Source organism: Perca flavescens, chromosome 12, assembly GCF_004354835.1.
Source record: "Perca flavescens isolate YP-PL-M2 chromosome 12, PFLA_1.0, whole genome shotgun sequence".
Lineage (NCBI taxonomy): Eukaryota > Metazoa > Chordata > Actinopteri > Perciformes > Percidae > Perca > Perca flavescens.
In genome coordinates, this window is record NC_041342.1 from 15,684,666 (window position 1) to 15,708,213 (window position 23,548).

At 39.9% G+C, this 23,548-nt stretch overlaps 3 protein-coding genes and 1 long non-coding RNA gene across 6 annotated transcripts in view; 2 read left to right on the forward strand and 2 right to left on the reverse strand.

The window, feature by feature from the left end:
- Positions 1-4,060: 4,060 nt before the first annotated feature.
- LOC114564826 (uncharacterized) lies at positions 4,061-7,301 on the reverse strand. Of its 3 annotated transcripts, none has more exons than XR_003693846.1 (4): positions 6,436-7,301; positions 4,968-5,686; positions 4,807-4,864; positions 4,061-4,643 (listed from the first exon to the last, which is right to left on the reverse strand). It is a non-coding gene; the product is annotated as an uncharacterized LOC114564826 (long non-coding RNA). The 3 variants fall into 3 exon arrangements; XR_003693847.1 differs by having other exon boundaries at positions 4,807-4,893; XR_003693845.1 differs by having other exon boundaries at positions 4,061-4,864.
- efcab14 (EF-hand calcium binding domain 14) lies at positions 6,523-14,457 on the forward strand. The gene is made up of 9 exons (XM_028592416.1): positions 6,523-7,308; positions 8,051-8,199; positions 8,351-8,496; positions 8,740-8,838; positions 8,945-9,052; positions 10,585-10,737; positions 11,310-11,409; positions 11,497-11,628; positions 12,967-14,457. Exons 1-9 carry the CDS (start codon positions 7,133-7,135, stop codon positions 13,143-13,145), a joined length of 1,242 nt encoding a protein of 413 aa, XP_028448217.1. The 5' UTR covers positions 6,523-7,132; the 3' UTR covers positions 13,146-14,457.
- On the reverse strand, positions 14,195-15,848 carry znf830 (zinc finger protein 830). Its single transcript, XM_028592417.1, has one exon. The coding sequence runs from the start codon at positions 15,727-15,729 to the stop codon at positions 14,701-14,703; it is 1,029 nt and encodes a 342-aa protein (XP_028448218.1). The 5' UTR covers positions 15,730-15,848; the 3' UTR covers positions 14,195-14,700.
- Positions 15,717-23,548, forward strand: part of LOC114564823 (ankyrin repeat domain-containing protein 13C) — a 9,835-nt gene continuing 2,003 nt past the window's right edge. The window contains exons 1-11 of the mRNA XM_028592415.1: positions 15,717-16,749; positions 16,890-16,931; positions 17,825-17,929; positions 20,026-20,111; positions 20,347-20,392; positions 20,588-20,654; positions 20,798-20,942; positions 21,378-21,509; positions 21,896-22,057; positions 22,165-22,244; positions 22,406-22,504. Of these exons, the coding sequence (XP_028448216.1) occupies positions 16,374-16,749; positions 16,890-16,931; positions 17,825-17,929; positions 20,026-20,111; positions 20,347-20,392; positions 20,588-20,654; positions 20,798-20,942; positions 21,378-21,509; positions 21,896-22,057; positions 22,165-22,244; positions 22,406-22,504 (1,340 nt within the window). The 5' untranslated portion in view covers positions 15,717-16,373. The remainder of the gene's footprint in view (positions 16,750-16,889; positions 16,932-17,824; positions 17,930-20,025; positions 20,112-20,346; positions 20,393-20,587; positions 20,655-20,797; positions 20,943-21,377; positions 21,510-21,895; positions 22,058-22,164; positions 22,245-22,405; positions 22,505-23,548) is intronic.

Consider the following 23,548-nt stretch of genomic DNA (forward strand, 5'->3'; position numbering starts at 1 on the left):
CTTTCACATTAATGTACCAATCATTTTATATAATATTTATGATTCAGACATTCTGCATAACAAGTACTTTTACTGTTGGTACTTTAGGCATATTTTGATGTTAATACTTCTGTATTACATTTGTACATTTTAAATGTGGGACTTTACAGAGTAACAGAACACTGTTGTATAGTTATTTTTACCTAAATAAAAGATCTAAGTACTGCCACCACTGACTCAAAAGGATTGTGTGTGTGTGTGTGTGTGTGTGCAAGTATTCAACTGCCAATACAACTTACAAATTACAGTGTGTGGGATAGGATGTCACATTTCACTCCCTGTCTTTGAGGAAAAAAATAACTCTCTGTATTTGCCTTGTAGATGTTTTTTTTAAAACCACCCGGTGTGTAACAGACAGATGTAAGCCGTTAATAGTAGATTTTGAGGTAAACTCTAGAAAGAGGACCCAAATAAGCAAGGAGTTGTGGGGAGAAATGTGAAAAGTGATACAACCATCACACGTCTAGCAATATAATAAAACTACAGAATTTCCATCTCTGAAAATACAGCAACTGCTGCATAGCTGCATTTCACAGCACAAAACCCATCAGCCCTTGTCACAGATGAGCTGCAGTAAAGGGAGCCTGGTCTGCTGCAAGCTTGATGTACTTAAGGAAATAGCCGCTGTGTGAGAAATCTAGACCAGAGCAGTATTTCTGTTTACCACAATTTACCCCCAACATGCACTTTGAGGGGTTTCTTGGAAAAGCAGGTACATATCAACTAAATCCTCTTCCACCTTATTGAAACAGTTGTGGCAAACAGCCGTTGTTCTTGTCTTCCCTGATCTAGTCTTCCCCTAATCTGCCCACATGCTGCCACATCAATAAAATCAATTCCCTCTCTGTCATGCTTTAATCACTCACATACGTTTTTAATGAAATCTGCAAAACTTCAAGGAATTTTTCCGCGTCAGATGCTCTACGTTTCCTGATTTCCTTCACATGTCAACATGTATTCTTCCTCCACTGCTTGCCTTGATTCTTCTTCTGTTGTCTTTTGCTCTTCTTCTGCCCTCTCTTGACTATTTTGCAAATCCATAAACTTGCTTGAAACCATTTCCAAAAATGTGATTATGTTGGATATATCACTATTTTTTTCTCCTCCTCAGCAAATAACACACAACCCAAAGAATGAGAAGAAGACACCTAGTGCACAGAAGACGTTACCAGAAAAATGAAGGGCCTATTTCACAGACATGGATTAAACTAATCCTGGTCTAATACACTGAAAAAGAGAACTTTGGCTGGCTGTCTGTGAAACCAATCCTTAAATCTCATTGAATTTAAAATGTCTGATATCTCTGCCTTATACTCAGCTGTTTTACACAACATGGGAGACCTATCAGTACAACTGCTTATTAAAAGGACAATTCTTGTGCAAAATGAATCTAGGGGTTAATAACACATGGGTACCGAGTCGACCGTTCTCTGGGATATGTTTTCATGCTAATTCGAATGTGACCAGTTTTAGCCCAAACTGCTAATTAGCTTATAAAGCTAGTTGTCGGGGCATGCAAAAGTAAAAAGAAATCGCTATTTCTATATCACTAACAAGGCTCAAAATAGCACCACACTTCCACGGTAGCATAATGAGAGGCATCATAACGGTACAGGTTCTCTACATGTAAACCAAAGCATTGAGAACTTTGTAAGTGTACAGACAGTTTATTAAAAACATAGTAAATAAAGACAGTACAGTTCGGTATACAGGCAGGCGCCATCGTGGGAAAACAGTCATGACCAGTCAAACGACGAACGCCCTGCTTGAGCTATGTTACTGGTTACTCGGCTAATTAGCGGTTTGCGATAAAACTGGTCACATTCGATTAGCATGAAAACATATCCCAGAGAACGGTCGACTCGGTACCCATGTGTTAGGTTCATTTTGCGCCGGAATTGTCCTTTAATAGCATTGAGATGGGTTGTATAAGCTTCCACGTTGACATATATGAACGAGTTAACAAAAAACACTTTATTTTTAATTGTCACTTACACACACATTGTAGTGAAATTTTATTTCTGCAATTTAACCCACCCTAGTATTAGGAGCAGTAGACAGCTATACAGCGTCCAGGGAGAAACTTGGGGTTCAATCGAGACTCAGGAAGACTTTGACATGTGGTCAGAGGAGCCTGAGATTGAACCGCCAAGAAAAAAAAAAGATTTACGATAACGAATAACCTCCGAAGCCTCTTGAATTTATTGCGCATAGGGTTTGAACTTTCCACAAAATTCAATCAAAGAGTGCTATCCCTGTCCAAGTTATCTATCTCTCGCCCCTTTTATTTCCTTAATATATTAATATATTCCCTTTAATTTATTTTAGATTATATCAGACTTTTGCTGTGTCACGGCAGTGGCGGCCTATACAGTTAAGTGTCGCCACAGTATGATTTCTTGCAGAAGGCAGAGAATGAATGGCTAAATCATAATGTTCCTGTCTGATGTCTAATGTTCTTGTACTTTTAAGGCATTTAACTGACACTTCTACACGGAGGGAGTTACAAAAAAAAGCTGCAAATAGTCGTCAAACTGTCATCTCACTCTCCGTCTTTGCTTTTACGCTGAAAATATTTCCAGGCAACCCACAATGGATGTACAATTGTGTTAATTATTAATGGTTACATGATCCCAAATGCATTTTTGCTCCCTAAACATTGCTAACTGTGTATGTATGTGGCTAACGTTGAGTCTGGCAGTGTGTAAAATATTTAGGTGTACAAGCCCTTTACAATTGTAAGAGCTCTGCACAGGATGCTGCCGTCAATATCACAGCACAACAAATATCAATGATGACTGCTGTGCTGGATATGAAAGATACTTGCATTGCAGCCATTAGATTGAGCCAGGCCGGTGATTCTGAGCTCATCTGTCCTTGACTCAAGTGTTGCCGTCATGCTGCATGTCTAGGATTGTTTGATGTGAGAACATTGCCCCCTGCTGATTCCCCGATGTACACTATCAGAGGTCTTCATCAGCCCAGCTGACTGACAGAAGACATGTGGGATGAGGTCACTCGAATGCCACAGAGCGATCACTCTTAGCTTTGACAATTTTTTTTTGGTTCACTCTCATGTCACAACTCTGGTGTCATTTGTCATGTGAGTTTCATCTCCAGCAGCAAGTGTATCATGTTCTGGATATGCTGCTGACATATGATTGGACTCCGCCAGACCAAAATGGTTGGAGAAATCATATAGAATGAAGTTTGAGTGGTCTAAATAATTTACTCATATCCTAAATATATTCATTACATAATGAAAACATACTAACTGATTCAGTGCTTTTCTCAGTGCATCATTAAAGCAACCGGAAAACTTTAAATCTGTAATATTTCTTTATAACATGAAATATTCATGACTAAATAAGACACAATCAAAAAGTTTGGGTGGAAAAAGACTTGGAAACTGAGCTCATCTGCTCCATCAGGACTGTGTGTGTGTGTGTGTGTGTGTGGGGGGGGGGGTCATGACAACATGAGCAAACAACCACTAACTGTCATCACATTTTGATTCAAATGTTGCTAAATCCTGGTTGACACATGGAAGTACGTGACTTTTTTTATTCCCATTGTGTTTATGTTAGCAGATTGTCATTTGGGAGAGGTGGAAGTAGGCTATTATGTTTTGTTTGATTGATTTTTTTCAATCAGCAAATTAACCAGAAACTATTTTGATAATCGATTAATCATTTAAGTATTTTTTTCAAACAGAGATGCAAAATGTTACCTAGTTCAAGCTTGTCTTATGTGATAGTTACCTGAACATCTTTGGGTGTTGATGTTTTTTTTAGCAGCCTTTAACAAACAATATTTATTTAGACTAGTTTGCAGACTAAACGTTGCCACCTGACAAAAGAGGTGAGTCCAGCTGAAATTAAAACTAGGAAGTAAAAAAAAAATAATTACTTCAGAAAAGAGCATTGGTGAGTTTTATGGATATGGACAAAACCAATTTTTGATGGCGCAGGTACCTGCACTGCTGTGCTTTTAGTTTTTTTTCATGGGAGCGGTCGTTTTACCGTGATCACAAAGTAAATGTTTAAGTTAAAATCATGAAGGTTTCAATTACTTATTGCAACTGCTATAGATGATGGCAAATGTGTCGTAATCATAAAATATGAAAAGTAGATGTGACGTCATGACTTAGGCTCTTTATACTATACTTATTAGAATTGCTAAACGAATCAGAGGTGAGATCAGTTATTCAGAGGTCTGGAACCAGGCTACAGACAAAACAGCACAGACAGAAACAAAACGATTCTAACTTTGGGACAAATTTGTGTGTTTGTGTAAGTCCCCATTCCTCATAGTAAGAAGATTATTAAGAAAACATTTTGCGGGCCTTTAATGAAAGAAAAAAAGGATTAAAAATAAACATTGAAAGCTTATGAAATAAAAACAAATCTTATGCTTTTCTGTAAATGATGCGTTTGTCTCCATACAAAGCATCAGTCTGCGGCTGTCAGAGATGAAGTTCAAAAGTTCAAGAGTGTGTCACTCAATACCATGTGGGTCCCATTTCATCGGTCAGCCACCATATATTTCATGATGAAATTTTCATGTCTACTTGTTGAGCCATCCAACATAATGGTCAAAATGTTCTAAATAAAAAACAGAGAAAAAAGAGAAATTTGTATTCTAACAGCAGCCCTGCTTCCAACTGCTTGTAATCTGTATTCACACAGTCTGCCATGTCAGACGAAAGACTTCAATTAGCAGGCAATTCTATTCAGTATTTTCTATTATGCCACCACCACTATTTACATTCTCAGTCAGCACCCGAGGCAGTTTCCACCCTGTCCGAGAGTTGCAGGAATCACTCCTGGTGGGAATATATAAAAAAAAAACCTGCTGTGAACAAAGTGTGAAAACAAGTGTTTTGTAGTAACCAGAGTAATGGGCTTCTAATGCCTGATGCTCCCTACCTTGTGGCTGTAGATGTGAGGAGCCATAAGTTTAAGTGTCAGCCTTTCAGTCTTAACCCCAGATGAAAAACTGAGACTCCAGCGAAGAGATGAAACACCTCTGATGCTTTGATTTGCAGCCTCTTGCTGGCGGGGGTCTGCGCAGGCCCTCAGCGTGATGCTTGTCCCCTCACCAGGTGTTCTTAGTAGAGAGAGCTACTGATTGAATTTTGCTCTGCTACCTACATGCCGCTGCTGGATTCAAAACAATACAGTAGCTGCATCCCAGTTTAATGCACTTAAATAAAAGGGAAGGCGCATCTGTCTTGCAGACAGATTAGCTTTGTATTTGTGTGGGTGGCATCATGCTATTCTTGTGAACTGACAAGCATTGCCTTGAGAAATTATTTTCTGAGGATAATAAAGCATCAGCAGCAGACCTCATCTCTTGCAACTCAATAACCAAACTCATACTGAGATGTTCCTTTGCGAGTTTGTAAATTGGTCCAGTGTGGAGATTTTCATTCAGGGTCATTATTATTAGTATTGTGGTGTGGTAGTATGGGGGGCAAAGCAAATAAAGGAACATATTTGCAAAGCCAAAAGCAGGCCAGTGGGAGTCCATTTTCATTGAAAAAGAGCTAAAGTCCAGTCTGCAGAGACCCTGCTTCGACTTAGCCCGTGTATCTTGCTGGGTCAGCCCAATGGCACTCCGGGTCAGCTGGATTTCTGCCAGACCCCTGCGGGAAGAGGCAAATTGAAACAAAAATATGACAAAGACCTGAGGGATAACCTGTATCTATACTAGGCCTATATACACATACATATAAATAGCTACAAATGTGCAAATTAGAGCTGCAACGATTAGTCAAATAATCAATGTACTGAAATTACAGCAATTGTGATAACTGATTCATTTGAAATCAATTAGGGCCACCAGGCTTTCACACTCAGAGAGGCTCCGAAGGAGCTAAGGCAACCACATGCTAAATCCCATGTGAAATAATAATCAAAGCAATATTCCGATAACAACACTGTTATGTAAACTCTGTTCTTTGCTAAGAATCGTCAATGCAGCTAAACAACAGAAATTTGGAAAACGGTAACATGATAAGATCATAATCACAATATTGTTCAGCAAACAAACAGTCTATAAACTAACGTTATATTACTGCAAATAGGAAAACGTGGAAAGAAAACAACAATACAAATTACCTACTTTTCTTTCACTATGTTTTATTTTTATTTCACTCGACCTTGAAATTAGCCTCATAATTAAACACTTTGAAAGGAGAGGGGACATACTTTAAAATAAAATTGTCTTTGGGACTGACTATGGCTAGCTATTTGGCAAAAGACAAATGGTTTAGTAACGTTAATTCATTTGCACGGTTGCACGCCGGAAGCCCTTCTCGTCGTCTTTAGCTAGTTAAATCTAACATGTTTTCAATGATATACATCACATTCTGCTTTTGCTAATTCAACTTACTTATATTTGTTCTTGACTTTCTGCAGCATCGATGTAAACAGTTGTCCGGTGTGAACGGTGTTGTGCTCTGTGTCGCTCCCTGCCAGAAAGAATACAGGAAGTTTTAGCTGCCCGTTGCACCAATCAGCTGTGAGGTTACTTGGACGCCCTGCCCAAACAATACAGACAGATCGCTGGAAATATACAGTGCCGCATACTTAGATTTTACGATTGACAGGTTTTATTTGTCTACTTAAAGACATTTTGTAGTGTTTCCAAAATGAGCGATGTCGAGGCACGTATTTTCAAAACTCGCTGAGACGATGTGATAGCTAGCACAGTAACGATATCCAGCCTGTTAGCTAGCTACCGTTAGCAAGGTGTCAGATGCTAGCCTAGTCAGCTAACGTAGCTAGCTATGTGACCCGGCAGCTAGTCGAAGTTGTTTTGGAGAAGCTTTTTTGGGAAAGTGAAGTAATGCCGATCAGCTGTTGAACATTTGTTTGTTTTCGTTGTAAATCAACAAGGAAACCAACAGGCAAAACCCGATGTGTTTATATCCGTTAGCAACGTTGCGTGGTTGAAATTAAAGCTAGCAATTGAATAGTTAGCTAGCTTAGCTGCTACATAAACAACAACATCCATCAAACTGGACAAAACTTTGGATTTAGTCGGGTTTAAATCGGGCTCGGCGGGTTCGCTGACCCCTCAGAAGAAGATGAAGAAGAGGAAGGAGCTGAATGCCTTGATCGGACTCGGGGACAGCAAGAGAAAGAAGACCAAAAAGGGGTCCGGTCACCGACTTCTCCGAACCGAACCGCCGGATTCGGAGTCCGACTCCAGCTCGGACGATGACGAGTTCAACAACCTGAGCAGCGGAGCTAGCTTTGGAAAGTGAGTGATCAGTTTAATAAATAAGTGTAATATATGGTATGATGAGTGTGTTTTTACTCAGTCATTAATTTACTGCATAAAACTGTCTTTACATTTCCAAAGAAAATGTAGAGCAAAAGTAAACTAACGTTAGTGGAATAAGGAGGCTGAAAATATTGTTTTGTGAACATTTGGCACTTCACATCAACTATGTGAATTGAATTCAGTTTTTTAATGTGAATTTAAACAACGGTTACTTTCCTGTTTTTACCTCGTAGATTATTTTATTACTGATTTAATTTGATAGATTATTAGGTTGCCAACACATTGCAACCATACTATATAATTTATCACTCACATGTGCAGGAGAATTACAATGAAATATCTTAATTTTCGAATCAAAGAGGCAGAAAGAGTCCCACTTTCCTCTGCCGTGGAGCACATCTATATTGTAGTCATTGTGCAGATGTTAATAGCTCTTCTTCTGTGCTTAGGTCAGTATGACCCATCTTGCATACTAAGAAGGTGGTCAAGCTTTTTCTTCCTGAAGATTGATATTAGCCAAATTAGAAACAATCAATACTACATTCAGCATAAGTATGATATGATGATATAATCCATATTCGAAGCACCGCTATTTAACAGTAATCCTTGTAATTCCCATGACACGGAATGCAGTCTTCTGAAAATATCTCCTTCATTAATAATGAAAGCGACTGTGCAGTTGTAATGTCTAACATTATCATGTTTCTTCTCTTTGCAGAAGAAGCTACTCGCAGTGCTGCAATGTGTGCTACCCCTTGTTTCTGTTCATCATACTTGCTGCCTGCGTTATGGCCTGTGCTGGACTCATATGGATGCAGATTGCTCTGAAAGAAGATCTAGACTCACTGAAAGAAAAGCTGCACAGCAGTAAGACTCACTATCACACACACAGTTACCTTGTGATGGTTCATAAAAAGCTCACTGCCCTTTGAACACTTAAACCTGTTATATCCCAGTTACATATGCATTAATTTGTCTTTAACACTGCTTTCATGTTGTTGTGATGTTTTTGTAACAGTGGAATCCAGCCAGAAAGTCTCATCAAGTGAAATACCAAAACTCAGCGAGGACCTGAAAAACAAGGAGAGAAAGCTTGATGATCTTGAAAACGGGGACAAGGGGTTGAGCAAGCTCTGGTCTAACCTAACAGAAATGAACAAAAAGGTCTGTTGTTTTCGTTGCTCAGAGGTTTTGAAGCCACATTAACATTCACACTGTCACACACTAACCAATGCTCATGACTATGTGTTTGAGAATATCTAGACTGGCAGCGTTGGTCATACTTGAGTTACCTTTGTCCAAACATAATGCTGTGCAAGTTTTACTTTTCTCTGGCAGTGGCTAAATAGATCAGTTATTCTGTCTTAGAGGTATAACTGAAGAGTTTGTGTAATTTTACTCCTGCAGATCAGTTTGCTGGACTCTGCGGTAAACCATTTAAAGACCAACTTAAAATCAGCTGCTGACTTAATCAGCCTTCCCACTACAGTTGAAGAGCTTCAAAAGGTAAAGGCAAAGTAAAATGGATGGATGAAATTTGACTGAGAATCTATCTATTGATATTCTTTTTGTTGTACTGATTATAACCACGGAGAGTATTTTTCTTTTCCAGAGTGTCGCTACAATTGGCAGTACACTAACAAGTGTACAGCACGACGTGAAAACTATGCAGGCTGCTCTGGAAAATCAGAAGAAAGATGATGAGTTGAAGAAGACAATGGTAAAACTCAAGCTAGTGACATTTGTAACACTTTCTTGTTTTGGCACCAAACAGCTGGCTCTTGGTATGGTAACATGTTCAGATGAAATAGGATAGCAGGGCTAGAAAACCTAAAAGTCTTTTACATGGCTCTAAATACACACCATACCTTTCAGAAGGATTTTTCAAATCCATATTAAAATACTGAAACATCAATACAGTGTTTTGGGCAGATGACAAACATCACAGAGAAACCAGAAGCTGTGTTCCTTTGTAAATAGTATATAGGGCTGCAAGCTCTAGTATTTCACATCAGCAAACCCATGGATTTTTCATGAGTTGATGTCAAAGTTAGATTTCACTTATTTAGTTTGACAGCTTGTCTTTGTTTATTTACATCTCTATGCTCGCTGCAAATATTGCTTTTTCATTTACTATTCATGCATGATGTATGGGAGTAGTGTTTATAAAACAAGTTAGCAGCGCTCACCCAGTAAGCGCGTGCGCCCCATATTGGCTGAGTCTTGCAGTGGCGCGGGTTCGAATCTGACCTGCTGCCCTTTGCTGCGTGTCATCCCCCATCTCTCTCCCCCTTTCATGTCCATCCACTGTCACTGTCTAAATAAAGGGAAAAGCCCCCCCAAAAATAATCTAAAAAAACATTGCATTTGCAAATTAGTTGAACAACTTGGCGTGCCAGTATCTAATGTTCTACGTCTCAGTTCTAAGCTGTGGTTTTTCTTTTGCACATTTGTCTCACTTAGAATTGAGGCAAATGTTCAAGATGCCAAGATGAGTCTGTTGATGAAATGTTGGTTGATCTGCTTAACTACGGCAGGAATCCAAACCAGAAGCTGCGGTGAACTTTGCCACTGCCAGATTAATTTGTTTATTTGTTTACCCACGCACACATTCATGTTTTGGCAGTTCTTGTCAGGCTTACATTGACAGCGTCGTCGGGTTAAGAAGGTCCTGTCCTTTCTTGGATCCATGCTTTGGCTTTTCATTCATAATACATGAAACCAGTGCCAATCTATTTTGGGAGCTTAGATGCTTCAGTTTGCTGAGTGAAACTAGGTCAAATATCTGAGACAACTGCAGAATGTTTTCTCCACTTTATTTTTTTATAAGCAAAATAGGATGGGCAAAGAGGATCAGCAAATAATCATACACTTTGATATTTTATTTTTATAAAGTGACCTTAATATGTATGTGGTCAGTGATGAATTGCTAGCTGGCTGAGATCTCCATATTCTTGAAACTTTCGATTGCCTAGATCACATGTGTCAAACTCTAGGCCCGCGGGCCAAATCCGGCCCCTTGCAGATTTAGATCCGGCCTGTATATCAATTTGGGTTCACAATCAATTTTTGGCTTTGGAATATGGGCAGATTTGCCAACTGAGACTCAGAAATTCCCCCAGAAGAAGCAGAGAGAGTTTTCATATTCAGGCTGAGAAACAGGCTGTTGTTAAAAATCTCATCTAACAGTAAACTGCAGGTTGCTTTACTGTGCATGTGAATCTTTTTTAATTTTAAATTTTTTTGTCATAGGACATAACTGACCTGAGAAAAGCAGTGAGTGAGGCTAACAAGACAGAGGAGCTGCACCTTACACAGACTGATGAGCAGATCCGAATCCTCCTCTCTACGGTCACAGATCTTCAGCAGAGAGTGGCGTCATTAGAGAACGGGTCAACGCAAAGCGTGAGTAATCTGAAGCTTCACACTTTATTTCTGCATTTTTAAAGTACAAGTTGGTTGGAAGTCTCTGGCTGAGACTAGAGATGTTCCGATACCGATACCAGTATTGGTATTGGCTCCGATACTGCCTAAAACGCTGGTATCGGTATCGGGAAGTACTGAAGTTTATGCACCGATCCGATACCACGTAATAAAGCCCTAAAGAAAATCTATGTTAAAGTAGTTTATCTTCTTTTTCTGTTATAACTGACTGTCAAACTGGATAATAAAAGAAAGCTCTGTGGCATTCATTGTTTGTGTTTGTTCATGTTTCACAAAGAGTTTAACCTGAGCCAGACAGACAACAAAGATAGAAATCATATCACATCCATACAGGGATAGTAGTATACAGTTGATAAAACATGATAAAATATATGAAATACTGGTATTGGATCGGTACTCGGTATCGGCCGATGCGCAAGTTCAGGTATCAGAATCGTTATCGGGAAGCACAAAATGGTATCGGGCCATCTCTAGCCGAGACAGTAATAGACAACTAAATGTATTTTACGTTTCATCTTCCGTCTGCTTTACAGCCAAAGGACAATAACGCAGCAGCAATCACTAGTGAACGTCCAGCGACTGTGACGGTGAACGAAGCTACTACAACCAAAGCAACACCTGGGGATGTGCACGGTACGGTGTAGGATAAAGCAGTTCATTACATTGGTTTTCTTTTCCCAGTGTGACATTTTAATATATTTTTTGTCTTTTTTTCCCCAGAACTATCCACACCACTGACAGAGCCTCAGACAAGCAGACGCCCACGCTTCGTAAATCCAAACCGCTCTAAGAGAAATGCTGAGACAACTTGCCCAAAGAGGGTGTTCCTGCCCGGTGTCAGTTCTCTAAAAGGTGCACATTACCTCTCCACTTGTATAGTTCAGCTTTCATTAAAGGAATAGTTTGACATTTTGGGAAATACACTTATTAGCTTTCTTGCCGATATCGAAACAACTCTCATGTCTCCCAGGAAATATTAGGCTGTAGTTTATAAAGTCTCCACTGGTTGCCTGGCAACCTCATGGTGACGACAAGACTTCAGGAAGTTATTGCTCCAGGTGAAGAAATACTCTGCACACAAATCACTGTAACACTTTAACTTGCAAGTTGTACATACAAACAAATGAGAAAAGGGTTCTTTAGTGAGCTTTAGAGCTGCTGATTGGAGGATTTCTTTTTTTGTACCTTTGGACAGATTTCCAGTCCTATGCATATTTAACACAGACATGAGAGTGGTATCAATCTCTCAGCAAAAAAGCAAATGGGTATATTTCACAAAATGTTGAAAGGCTGCAAATTGTATTGTGAATATCTTCAGTTTTGCAAAGGGCCATTTCAAGAGGGCATTGCCCCACAGACATTAAAAGAAATGGACCAACAGATCCCGTTGCTCTGGACGGAGACCAGTGAAGTCTATTAGAAGCACTTTTCCGGTGATGGCTGAGTGTAACTGCGCAGCCTCCAACTGAGCTCGAGGACGTGAGCAACTTGTCTGAAAGTTGTAAGTCTTCTGGTAGCTGTGCCAAGAGAAATTTCAATAACTCCCAATCTTGCAGAGACGGAGAGCGTAAGGAGTAAGTAAGTAAGGAGATAACATAAGCACAGGCTAATTATTGCTAACTAAAATGCTAGTTAACATTAGTAATTAAACTTAAACAGCTAATGTAAGTTGAAACTGCCTGCGAGCTTCTCCTGTACTATACGGTAATTCCTCTACTGTGCGACAGTAAGTCACTTGGTTATGACACAATCGTTAGCCTATTTTTACAAAAACGCCTGCTACGGAGCTATAACGTGAGGTACATGGTAATGGAGCCTTTTATACATTGTCGTGTTTTAGAAATAAACAATGGACAAAAAGTCTTTAAACGCTTCAGATGTAAAGTTATTCGCTGTCAAAGTGACGTCAAAATGAATGGCAGTCAATGGAATGCTAACAGTGGGTGAGTGCTTGTTAGCATCAAAATGGCGCCACGTGTTGTGGAGAGAGGCTTACCCCCTTGCATTGCCCTCACCAGTGGTTTCCCTAGGTATATGGAAGACTTAGGTGCACATATTTGGCGGGAGGTTTAGGGGTCCTCCTTAAATCAGCCAAACAGCTTGGGTGCTGCTCCTAAGCCTTATGATTGGTAGGGTCTCATAGACAAACAGTTGTGTGCATGTTTCTGAATAAAACTGTTCTTTTCACAGACTTGGAAGACATCTTTCAGCAAGCAGGCATTGGACGTAATTTACTCGGGTTGACCTACCGCGGCATGAGGAAAGAATTTGGAACATCGATTCCCAATGTTCGTACCATGGAGTGTTTTGACAATGATGGAGACCAGAGGTACTCCCTGATGGAGCTAAGAGCTGCTGTAGGTTTGTGAGCACATTATCACTGACAGCAGAGTGTTGAATACCCAGCAGGGTCTGGGGGTTCGAAGTTCCGGACCCTTTTCTGTAATTGCTGCACTTTTGTGAACTGAATATTTATCATATTGATTGTGGAACAGTGGCGCTGGCATGCCCCATACTTACTCCCTCTCCCCGGTCTATTCCAACACTTCCTCGTCCACAAAACATACGCTTACATTTTAAACTTAAGCTATAGGAGTACCTCTATGCGGAATAATCAGCTCTTATTTTAGCAACTTCCATGATTTATATGAAATAAACGGTGGAAAAAAGGTGTTATTTTGAATCCCATTTTCCATCTTTAATTCTGACTTGCTGTTTTCAAGCACCTGTTTTTTTTTTGTTAGTCTGTCTATTTAGCTTCTCTGTAGGCTGTATTTATCAGTGTACTTCCTCGCCCATCAACAAAAACACCTGATGAAACTCCCCTGAACCGTATTTATAGAGCCTGAGATAGAATTTTAGGAATGTTTACAAATTACTACTAGAAACTGTTTTTGTGAGTCTTCTGTTTTGTTTTGAGACCGATTCCTAACTTTAACTGAAACACACAATTGAGCATACGAGTGAGAAATTATCTCTAAGCTCAACACGGTTTCAGATTCCTTTCTGCTGTTTTTTTTTCTTCTATTTTCACTTAGTTGCTACATTTTGATTGATGTGTTTAGTCCATCTGTACATTTTTGCAGCTTTCAGTTCTACAAGTTTTGAAGGGCTATGAAAACTTTGAATCATTTAGAAATAGTTTTGAAGTGGTAACTCATGAGGCATATGTAGCAATAACAAAATGACAGATATTGCTTGTTTAAAATTGCAGTAGACAGAAGGCACACCTAGCTCACAATGTGTAACAGGTAGTATAAGAAGCACTGACCATCACTCTTTACTTGATTCATTTTATTCCATTTTTAATGGGACTAATAATTGTGTATTTACATAGCAAAATTTGTCATACTTAAACATTGTTATACTCTGTAAAAATGGTTTAAATGTATTCTCACAAATGATCTTGTGAAAGGAGTTGGGTTTGGTTAAATTTGCTTTTATTGTCTTAATCTCAACATTGAACATTTCTTAAATAATTATGTTGTGCTTTGCATGTTGCTTATAATGTAACATGAACAAATTATTTATGAACTTAACATAGTCGACTAGTTGTTTTTGGAGGACAATGTAACAGCTTTGGCCATCATGACAGATTTTGGGTCCATGCTGCTGCTGTACATGGAGATTTTATGAATGTTTGTGTGAGCACCAATGAATAAACACAAAGTTAAAAGGTTTGATTTGTTGTCCATCTGGTTGCTTTAAGTAATGAACTGAGAAACACTGTCTAAACAATGTTTTACAAGAACGCTGCGCATCACTGCATCACATTTAATCCAGTCTGAAATATACCAACAACAAAAAAAGGTGGTGAAGAGCTTTTACCAAACATATTTACAAGTGTTGGATTGCTGACAGACTTGTACAAAAAGAAACACACATGGCTTTTTTTTCTCCCAGTTGTAGGAGATCTAGAGAGACTTAGGCCAGTGCCCCTTTAGCCCTCCAGTCCCGGGACAAAAGCCCCAGCAGCTCCTCTTCATTCTCTTCTTCCTCATCGCTGGCGTCTACCTCCATACGTTCCTCCATAATGGGCAGAGGCTTGCTCTTTGCCACATCCCGCTTGTCTCTCAGTACTTCAACCCTCTTGTAACACTCTATTTGTTCGTCGATTTCCTCAATCTGTCGTTCAAAGCGGCCCTCCTCGTCGTCCTCGGCCACGATGGCCTCTGATTTAGTGTTTACCTGTCGTATCTCCTTTTGAAACTCGTCCCACTCCTTGTCCATGTGATCTTTGGGTGCGTCGACGTTGCGCACTTTAGCATCTCTCACAGGATCGTCGAAGAAGCCCTCTGGGAGTGCCTCGGCTGTGTTTTCTTTCGTTTCTGTGCTTTTCTCTTGCACGTCTGCTTTGAGGATGGATCCTGAATGGGAGATGGCAGGAGTTGATGGGATGGAGCTGTCAAAGAAATCAGCGGGTAGTCCTGCAGCTTCAGCCTCTTGCGAAGGGGGATTTGTGGTTCCTGCCTCTTTAGCATCTTCTTCATCATCGTCCTCGTCATAACCTTCAGCCAACAGACTCAGACCTGCGGATTTTTGAGTAGAGGAGGCTCCCTTTTCGCTGGGTTTCTCAAAGAAATCTCCTGGCAGCCCTGACGACGCAGACTGGCCTGCATCCGACGAGGGTTTCGCCTTTTTCCCGTTAACGTCCTCGTTGTCCGGTGCTTTCCTCTTTACTGGTTGAAACTGTGGTGTCACTGGTTGACTCTTTCCTCCCTTCAGCTCAGCAACTTTTTCTTTGTGTTGTTTTCCAAGAACATGCGCCGGCCACAGTAGTTCAGACTTCACCTGCACATTGCACAGGACACAACTGAGGTGCCCGAGACTGTTGTATTTAGCAAAAGGAGACTCGACGCGCTTCTTGTCTGTGGTTTGCCTTTGTTTTTCCCTCATTAAGCGTCGTAGTTCCTCCTGATTTACAACTTTCTTTCCCTTCTTTAAGGATGCCATTCTTGTAAACAACGCAGCTTGTTAGCCAGCTAGCTACTTGCCTGCGATGAAGTCAAAATGCGTCTCATGAAGATGACATAAACTGCATGAACTCGCGTTCACGCTGTGCGTCGTAGAAGAATCTCGCGAGATTTACCGCACGCAGCCAAGCTAACAGATGTGTTGCTCTGTTGGCTACAGTCTAGTATAGAGGATCTTTGACCATACCATCTAGTCCGCCTGAATTTTGCCGCAAAGCAAACTGAATCTATACCATTTTAAAACGTATATCTGAGGAGCGGTAGAGACAACTATGTAGTCGTTTGTTATTCGTTTTAATTCTTAGCTGTATGTTAATTTAGTGCGTGTGTGTTATGTTTAGCATTATTTTCTGTTTTGATCGCCGCACCCACCGTATTCATTTTTTGTTGTGGGCCAGCTAGCGAACCTTTTACTGGTAACGATAGCTAATGCTAATGCTGGCTGTGGAGCAGCAGGTGTAACGTTATTTGAATAACAGAGCTAGCTACTAGAAAGCATCGCTATTAGCTAAAATTGCTAAGAAGCTCGTTTGAAATCATATTTGACTAGATTTATGCCACATCTTCACCAGAGTGTATTACGGTAACATTAAATCGTTAGCCTGTTAACGTACGGTAGTCATCATGACAGGTGAGAAGATACGCACCATGCGAAAGGACCACAACAAACCAAACAAAAATGAGGAGATAATGGACACGTACGATGAGACGTCAAATGGGACTATCCCTAACGGTACCAGTAACAATTTCAAATCGAACAAGGCTTTTCAAAAATCAGTCAAAACCTCGGAACTGCAGCAGCAACAGCAGCTCAATGCAAACAACATTAACGGCAATGCATCATCAATTGGCACCATTGTCAATGATAACAACAAGAACCCAATAATCCTGACAAGTGAGGACTTGGAGTTCCCCGTTCATGAGTGCGTGTTCAAGGGAGATGTGCGTCGGCTCTCCTCTCTCATCAGGACCCATAGCATCTCTCAGAAAGATGTGCATGGTACGTTTTCTGTTATTACCCGATTTATCTTTTAAAGTAATTTACTCAAATGCATTATATAACCGGCACCTCTGATCTTGTGGATTTATTGATAATATTTACACAAGCTCGGAAAATCATCTGAAGTGCTTCTTTTTCAGGGAACACACCTCTTCATCTGGCTGTGATGATGGGCCACAAAGGTAAAAGTGATTACAAAAAATTGTTTCATAAGTTTGTAGTCATACACGGGATTAACCAAAATGAGCAAAAAAGCTTCTCAGATGGTAATCTACCAGTCTCAGGTTGAGCCCAGAAAATTATACTAAATCTGCTGTGCTCCATGGCCTTTCATCATAATGTGGCTTTATTGAAAGAGCATTTGGCATCCTCATTAAAGGCTCTTGTTTTTGAAAGCACAGTTCCGATTCCTTTTTTGGAGTAGCCTCCATACTCCTGCTGCACTCATTATGTCTTACCTGACCTCTGCAGTGTTGGTATAGCATACAGTGTTAGTATAACATAGTATATATATATATATATATATATATATAAATACACATAGATTACTGATTACATGCAATGCAGCCAATTTATAAGGACATGGATACTTTTTTTGCAGTGCAGAATACTTATAGTTTATATAGCCCAAAATTGCAAATTAGGGCTTTCCATTCCGTGCAATTTAAGACACCTTCTATTCTTAACATACAATTTGGATACTGAAAAACTCCACAAAGCAAAATTCTAAGCAGGAAAAAGGGGGAGAAATAGAAGTGGAACAGAGAAAGGACCTCATTTATGGTACAGAAGTAGTAGTTGCTGGTACTACTGTTGATGCTGACCTGAATAATCTGAATATACTGAAAAATGTGAATAATGATTCCTAAATTTGTCATTACATAAAGATCAGTAGTCTGTTTAAACCTTGACATCTTTTATCTAGACTCTTAGAAAGTTACTAATACAATCTTAACGTTTACCTTTTGTATTCAGCATGGCTGCTAAAAACAATGTAGAGAATAAAAAGTGGTGACAATACACAGAATTGACAATAATGTAGATATGTTCCCATTTGTCTCTCTTTTCCTTTCAGAATGTGCCCTCCTACTTCTGGCCCATAACGCTCCTGTAAAGATAAAGAATGCACAGGGATGGAGCCCTCTAGCAGAAGCCATCAGCTACGGCGACAGGCAAATGAGTAGGTTATGTAAACACTGCTCTGAATAGCCGTCTGCTGTCCTGAGGTTTTCATAGGCAGATGTGTTTGTGCTAATCTTAGTGCCATACCTACAATCATATCACTGTTCCGTGCTACCTTTCTGATGGGTCGGTAGAGTTATGAGGGCTTCATGGTGTCAGCTTTAGTCCTCATTCAGTCAATCTGACATCTGGAACGGCTTTCTGTATGAATGCTAATATTGTAGCAGTATTGGTAAATGTCAGCTTAGTGGTTGTGGTGTGTTCAGGAAGAATCATATTTGGTTTATTGTGTTGCCAACTGAATGATGGAATCTATTTTCCTAATGAAGAAGGAAATTAGGATTTTATTATTTCTCATAGTTAATGAGATACAACACAAAATGTCAATGTAAATTTAATCTCCAGAGTCTGTGCTTTGCTGAAACATTTCCTGGCAGTTTGTACAGTTTAGAGTCTTCTCAGATATGTCTGTAGTACATAGTTTCTGCAGATATATGGGGGATAAAATATTTTCATTTGCACACAGTTGAAATCAAGTCAAATCAAGTTGCAACATCTCAAGAAGAATGACAACCTTTTTAGTTTTACATTTTTAACTGATAAACCATAAACAATACTTCCATATTATGGTCAATAATGTGTACATCATTAACAAATTCTAATCAGTCATGGCATAGATGTGGACATTTGAAAGAACTTTTTTATGAGTCATTTAATTGTATAAATACTGCTATCCTGTTGGTCCAGCAAAAAAAAAAAAAAAAAAAAAAAATAAAGGTGGGGGGGATTTTCTCTGAGCACTCCTCATCCAGATGGGCTGGAACACAGCCTGAATGATGGCTTAGTGTTAGGAAGCCCTGAGCTTACGGCCTGGTCACTCCACTGCTTAATGATGCTGCTGCTTTTAGATCTGACATTCAGTGAAAAAGAGTCAAATGACATGTGAAAGGCACCAGCTAATGGCTTTGGGATGCACTCACTCAGTCTTTCCTTTTTGTGTTAATTTTGTATACTTAACTAAAGATAATAGAAAAGATAAAAGGCAGGCTAAGTGTCTTGTAAAAGGACTGCATACTAAATCATTAATCTCTGTTTTTGTACCAAAGCTAAGCTGAGACTCTTCTGTTACGGCTGCTTGCCTGTATAGATAACCTGACTGTGAATTATCAGCTTCCTCTCATACAGCCTGTGATGGAGGCTGTGAGGCCCAGCAGTTTGAGAAATGACCCTCAACCTTGTTAGTATGCGTCGCGACTCTCCCTGCCTGCTGTGGCAGGCTGGCTTGGGACTGGGACCAGGAGTTTGGCTTTGAGAAGGTCGCACCACTCACAAGGGTGAAGGGGAGGCAGAGAGGGGGCTGGGTACATTCACACACATTAGCAAGGACATGCAAAGAGAGGCATAGCGGTGGGTATTTAGACTTAGATCTTTGGTTAAATAATATGCAGCACACAGCTGGCTATCATTTAGTGAGAAGGGCAAATAGAGAATAATGTGTGTTTGATATCAAATGTGTGGGTAACAGCTTTTCACGAAACACTGCACTCCTGTCATCAGTCATTACCTTTCGCTTTTACACATGCACATTGCGTCAGCAAATCGTTCACTGGTTGTCCTTGTGCAGCGAGTGCCTCATCAGCACATCTCTCCTCAGTCACGTCCATTCCCCCCACTCCCCCCCCAGTCAAGATAACCAGGATACATCTGAGATATGTTAATGTCATGTGGCCCATCGGGTATTATTGAGTGGTTGCTGGTCAGTTTGTAAGAGAAAGAGCTGCACTTGATGAGACAGTGAGTTGTATCAGCTCATCTAATCACTGCTACTGAAGCTTCCTCATGTGTTTATGCGTAACCGTAGCACCATATTAAAATCTCACTAATCACTTTACTAGAGATTTGAAATGTGATACCAACATATCTGTGATAAGAGAGATCAGCCAACAATATCAATATTTCAAACGGGCTGTAGTACCTCGTTTAGCTATATTCAAAGGTAATGTGAAGACCGTGAATGTACAAGGCATCATCCAAGTGCACATTTGTGTAACTTGTAACTTGAGCTTTTTTCCTTTCTCATCCTTGTTTCCTCAGTCACAGCAATACTGCGGAAGTTAAAGCAGCAATCCAGGGAGAGCGTGGAGGATAAAAGGCCAAAATTACTGAAAGCTCTCAGGGAGGTGAGGATCACAATGCCGTCACTTCCACGGATGTCACTTCCACACCAAACTCCATTTTGCAACTGCTTTCATTTTGCATCACTGAATTCCCTCCATTGTATTTTTCTAAATCTCTGCAGGCTTTGATTTGTATAAATAACTTTTGCCTGTACTTGAGTATGCACATTAATTGCTGACCCATTAGGTCATAATACATCAGCTGAATCCTTCAGATGTGTTTGTGTCTTTTCTGTAGCTTGGTGACTTTTATCTGGAGCTGCATTGGGACTTTCAGAGCTGGGGTGAGTTTAATAATTCACACACAAAAAAAGTTTTTTACCCTATTCCTTTGCTAAGTTCTTCAACATTGCTGGATGGGTCAACTGTTGCCTTAAGGATTTTATTAAAGATAAGTGAGGGTTTTTCTTCTATTGTCAATGCAACACCTACAATATAAAGAGTATAAAATACTTTATCCACTCCCTTCTGTATTTTAGTGCCTTTGCTGTCCCGGATGCTGCCATCTGATGCTTGTAAAATCTACAAGCAAGGACTTAACATCAGGTAAAACTGTCCTGTATGAGACAATCTAATTCACTGTGCGTTTAAAGCAGCAAATGGTCGATATCCAGGTCGAGCACTTCTTTTAGATCTAAAAAGTAGGACGAAACAATCTTCACACACTCTCTCTCTCTCTCTTGATTTAGACTTGACACCACCCTCATAGACTTCACTGATATGAAGTGTCAGCGTGGAGATCTTAGCTTCATTTTCAACGGCGAGGCCGCACCCTCCCAGTCCTTTGTGGTTCTAGACAATGAAGCAAAAGTGTACCAAAGAATACACCACGAGGTGAGTGAGTGAGTGGTACGACCAGACCTCTTGTTTCACATAGTGTCATCATCTCTTTAATATGAATAGCAGCGCCTCACTATCATTGTCTTGCCCCCATTTAATTGTGACCAAGATATGTACTGTGCAGGACAGATGAAAGCTGAAAAATAGTCAGCGCTCTCTGGTGGACAAACGATATATAATAACTTTATTTACAGACTCAAGGTCCAAATATAAAAGTACACACAACATACCACAGACAGAAGGGTACACCCAAACACAAAAAACATACAGACACACTGTCCACACTGATATAATAGCGACACTGTTTCTAAATGACTTCCAACACATCTTTGACACTTTTTCTTTTTTTTTTTACTTTCAAACTGTAGCTTTGCCTGCTGCTGGTTATCTATTTACACAACGCCTCACTATCATTGTCTTGCCCCCAAGGAGTCTGAGATGGAGACTGAAGAAGAGGTGGATATTCTGATGAGCAGTGATGTCTACTCTGCAACTCTGTCCACCAAGTCGATCAGTTTCTCTCGCAGTCAGATTGGCTGGCTGTTCAGAGAGGATAAAACGGTAAGCTTTATGGGACAAACACTTACTAAAACTTTACTTGACACATTCAACAACATAAAAAGACAAATGTGGGGGAAAGAAGATTTACAGTAGCTTTTTTTTTTTTTTTTTTTTTTTTTTTTTAAACAGAGAGGCATAGTTGAAATATATAAAAATGAAGGCACATTAAATAGGGGTTAAATATCAAAACAATACATGTAAGCAGGGTAAAGGTGTGTTTTCAATCAGCAAGCCTAAGTTCACAGGAATTAACTAATTAACCTCTGCTAATCTATCGCCCAAACAAATAATGGGAAAGAGGTCTGGTTGTTTAGATTTGTGGTTTTATCCTTCAAACCGATCATTGTCTACTCGATAAGACAAAAATAAGCTTGTTTTCCGTGTAGGAGAGGGTTGGAAACTTCCTGGCTGACTTCTACTCCGTCAACGGTCTGGTGCTCGAGTCACGTAAACGGCGAGAACACCTAAGCGAGGAGGACATCTTGAGGAACAAAGCAATCATGGAGAGCTTGAGTAAAGGAGGCAGCATCAGTGAACAAAATTTTGAGGTAAGAGAGAAACAAATCCCTGTTCAGGCTTCATTGAATTGTAAATGGTAATGGTACCCTGGTGACTGTGAACCAGTAGCACTGACTGATTACTTTGTTGTCCCCAGCCTGTGAGACGGCAGTCCCTCACAGCTCCCACATCCAACACAATTTCCTGGGAAGAGTACATCACTGCAGAGCAAGGAAAGTAAGTACCTTGTATTTTCTATGATTTCATTCTGTGCCACAATTAGAAATATAATCGGGGCACTTACAAGAAATTCCGTATAGAGGCTGAGCGTTGCATCCAAGTCAACCACCAAGAATAAAAAGTCTTTCTGTTTTGTCTGCGTCTCTTCCCACCTTCAGGCCACCTCATCTTGGGAGAGAGCTTGTGTGTAAGGAAAGCAAGAAGAACTTCAAAGCTACTGTAGCCATGAGCCAGGATTTCCCTCTAGGCATCGAGTCGTAAGTACATCCCTTCCTCCTCAGATCTTTTTGCAGAGCTCTCTGCACAGATTGAACCTGGGTGAATACACTTGGATACTCTTGGGATTTTAGAAAAGGGTAAAGTAGACATGAAATAATTCCAATCAGATAATTGGGCCAGGTAGACACTGATTGTGCGGAGGACCCACTGATGAGATGAATTCAGAATCACCTGCTCCATCATGTGACAACAAAATGTCAGTGTGTTGGATCATTTTTTTAACTCCTCTAAGTCAACCGTGTTGAAGTTTTGAAGGAAAAAATAAACTACGTATCTCTCTCATTTTTCTATGCATTTATGCTTTCGTGCACCTGTAAGCTTTTTGTAGTTTAAAAAGCCAGTAGAAATATTTTGCCTGACATTTTTAATAAGAATCCATGTAATTGTGACCCAGATGTGCACTGTGCAGGACAGATAAAAGATGAAAAATAGTCAGTGCTCTGTGGTGGACAAACCTATGTTATAGCGACACTTTTAACTTTTAAACTGTATCTTTGCCTGCTGCTGGTTATCTATTTACCCACATTTTCTATTAGTTCTTTAAACATGAATGAATAAAGTCTAACTACTTTAAAGGTGCTGTAGGTAAGATTGCGAAGATCCAGGACTTAGTCAAATAAAACAAATAAGATCTGAGAAAATAGGAATTTCAAAGGATAAACACGTTGCACCGATTCGATGAGGAGGAGGGGTTCAACCAGGATGTGGTTTTGTGTTTGCCTGTAATGGGTTACAGGCAGTGCTGTAAAATATTACTAGGACATAATTAATGAACCTTAAAGGAGCTGGCAATAAAACCCCACCCTTTTTTAACAGCTAATGTTTTTTTAATATGATTTTTTCCCTTCCCTTTTGTGCTTTGTAATGTTAAAAATATGTTGTACTTACTTCTCTTACACTGTTGAATGTAATTAATCACCAAAAAGAAACCAATGCTACGATTGTAGAGAAATTATTTAGTTTTCTCACATTATCTTAAGTCTTGAAAGAATACTTTTCACCCAGAATACACCTACCAGTTT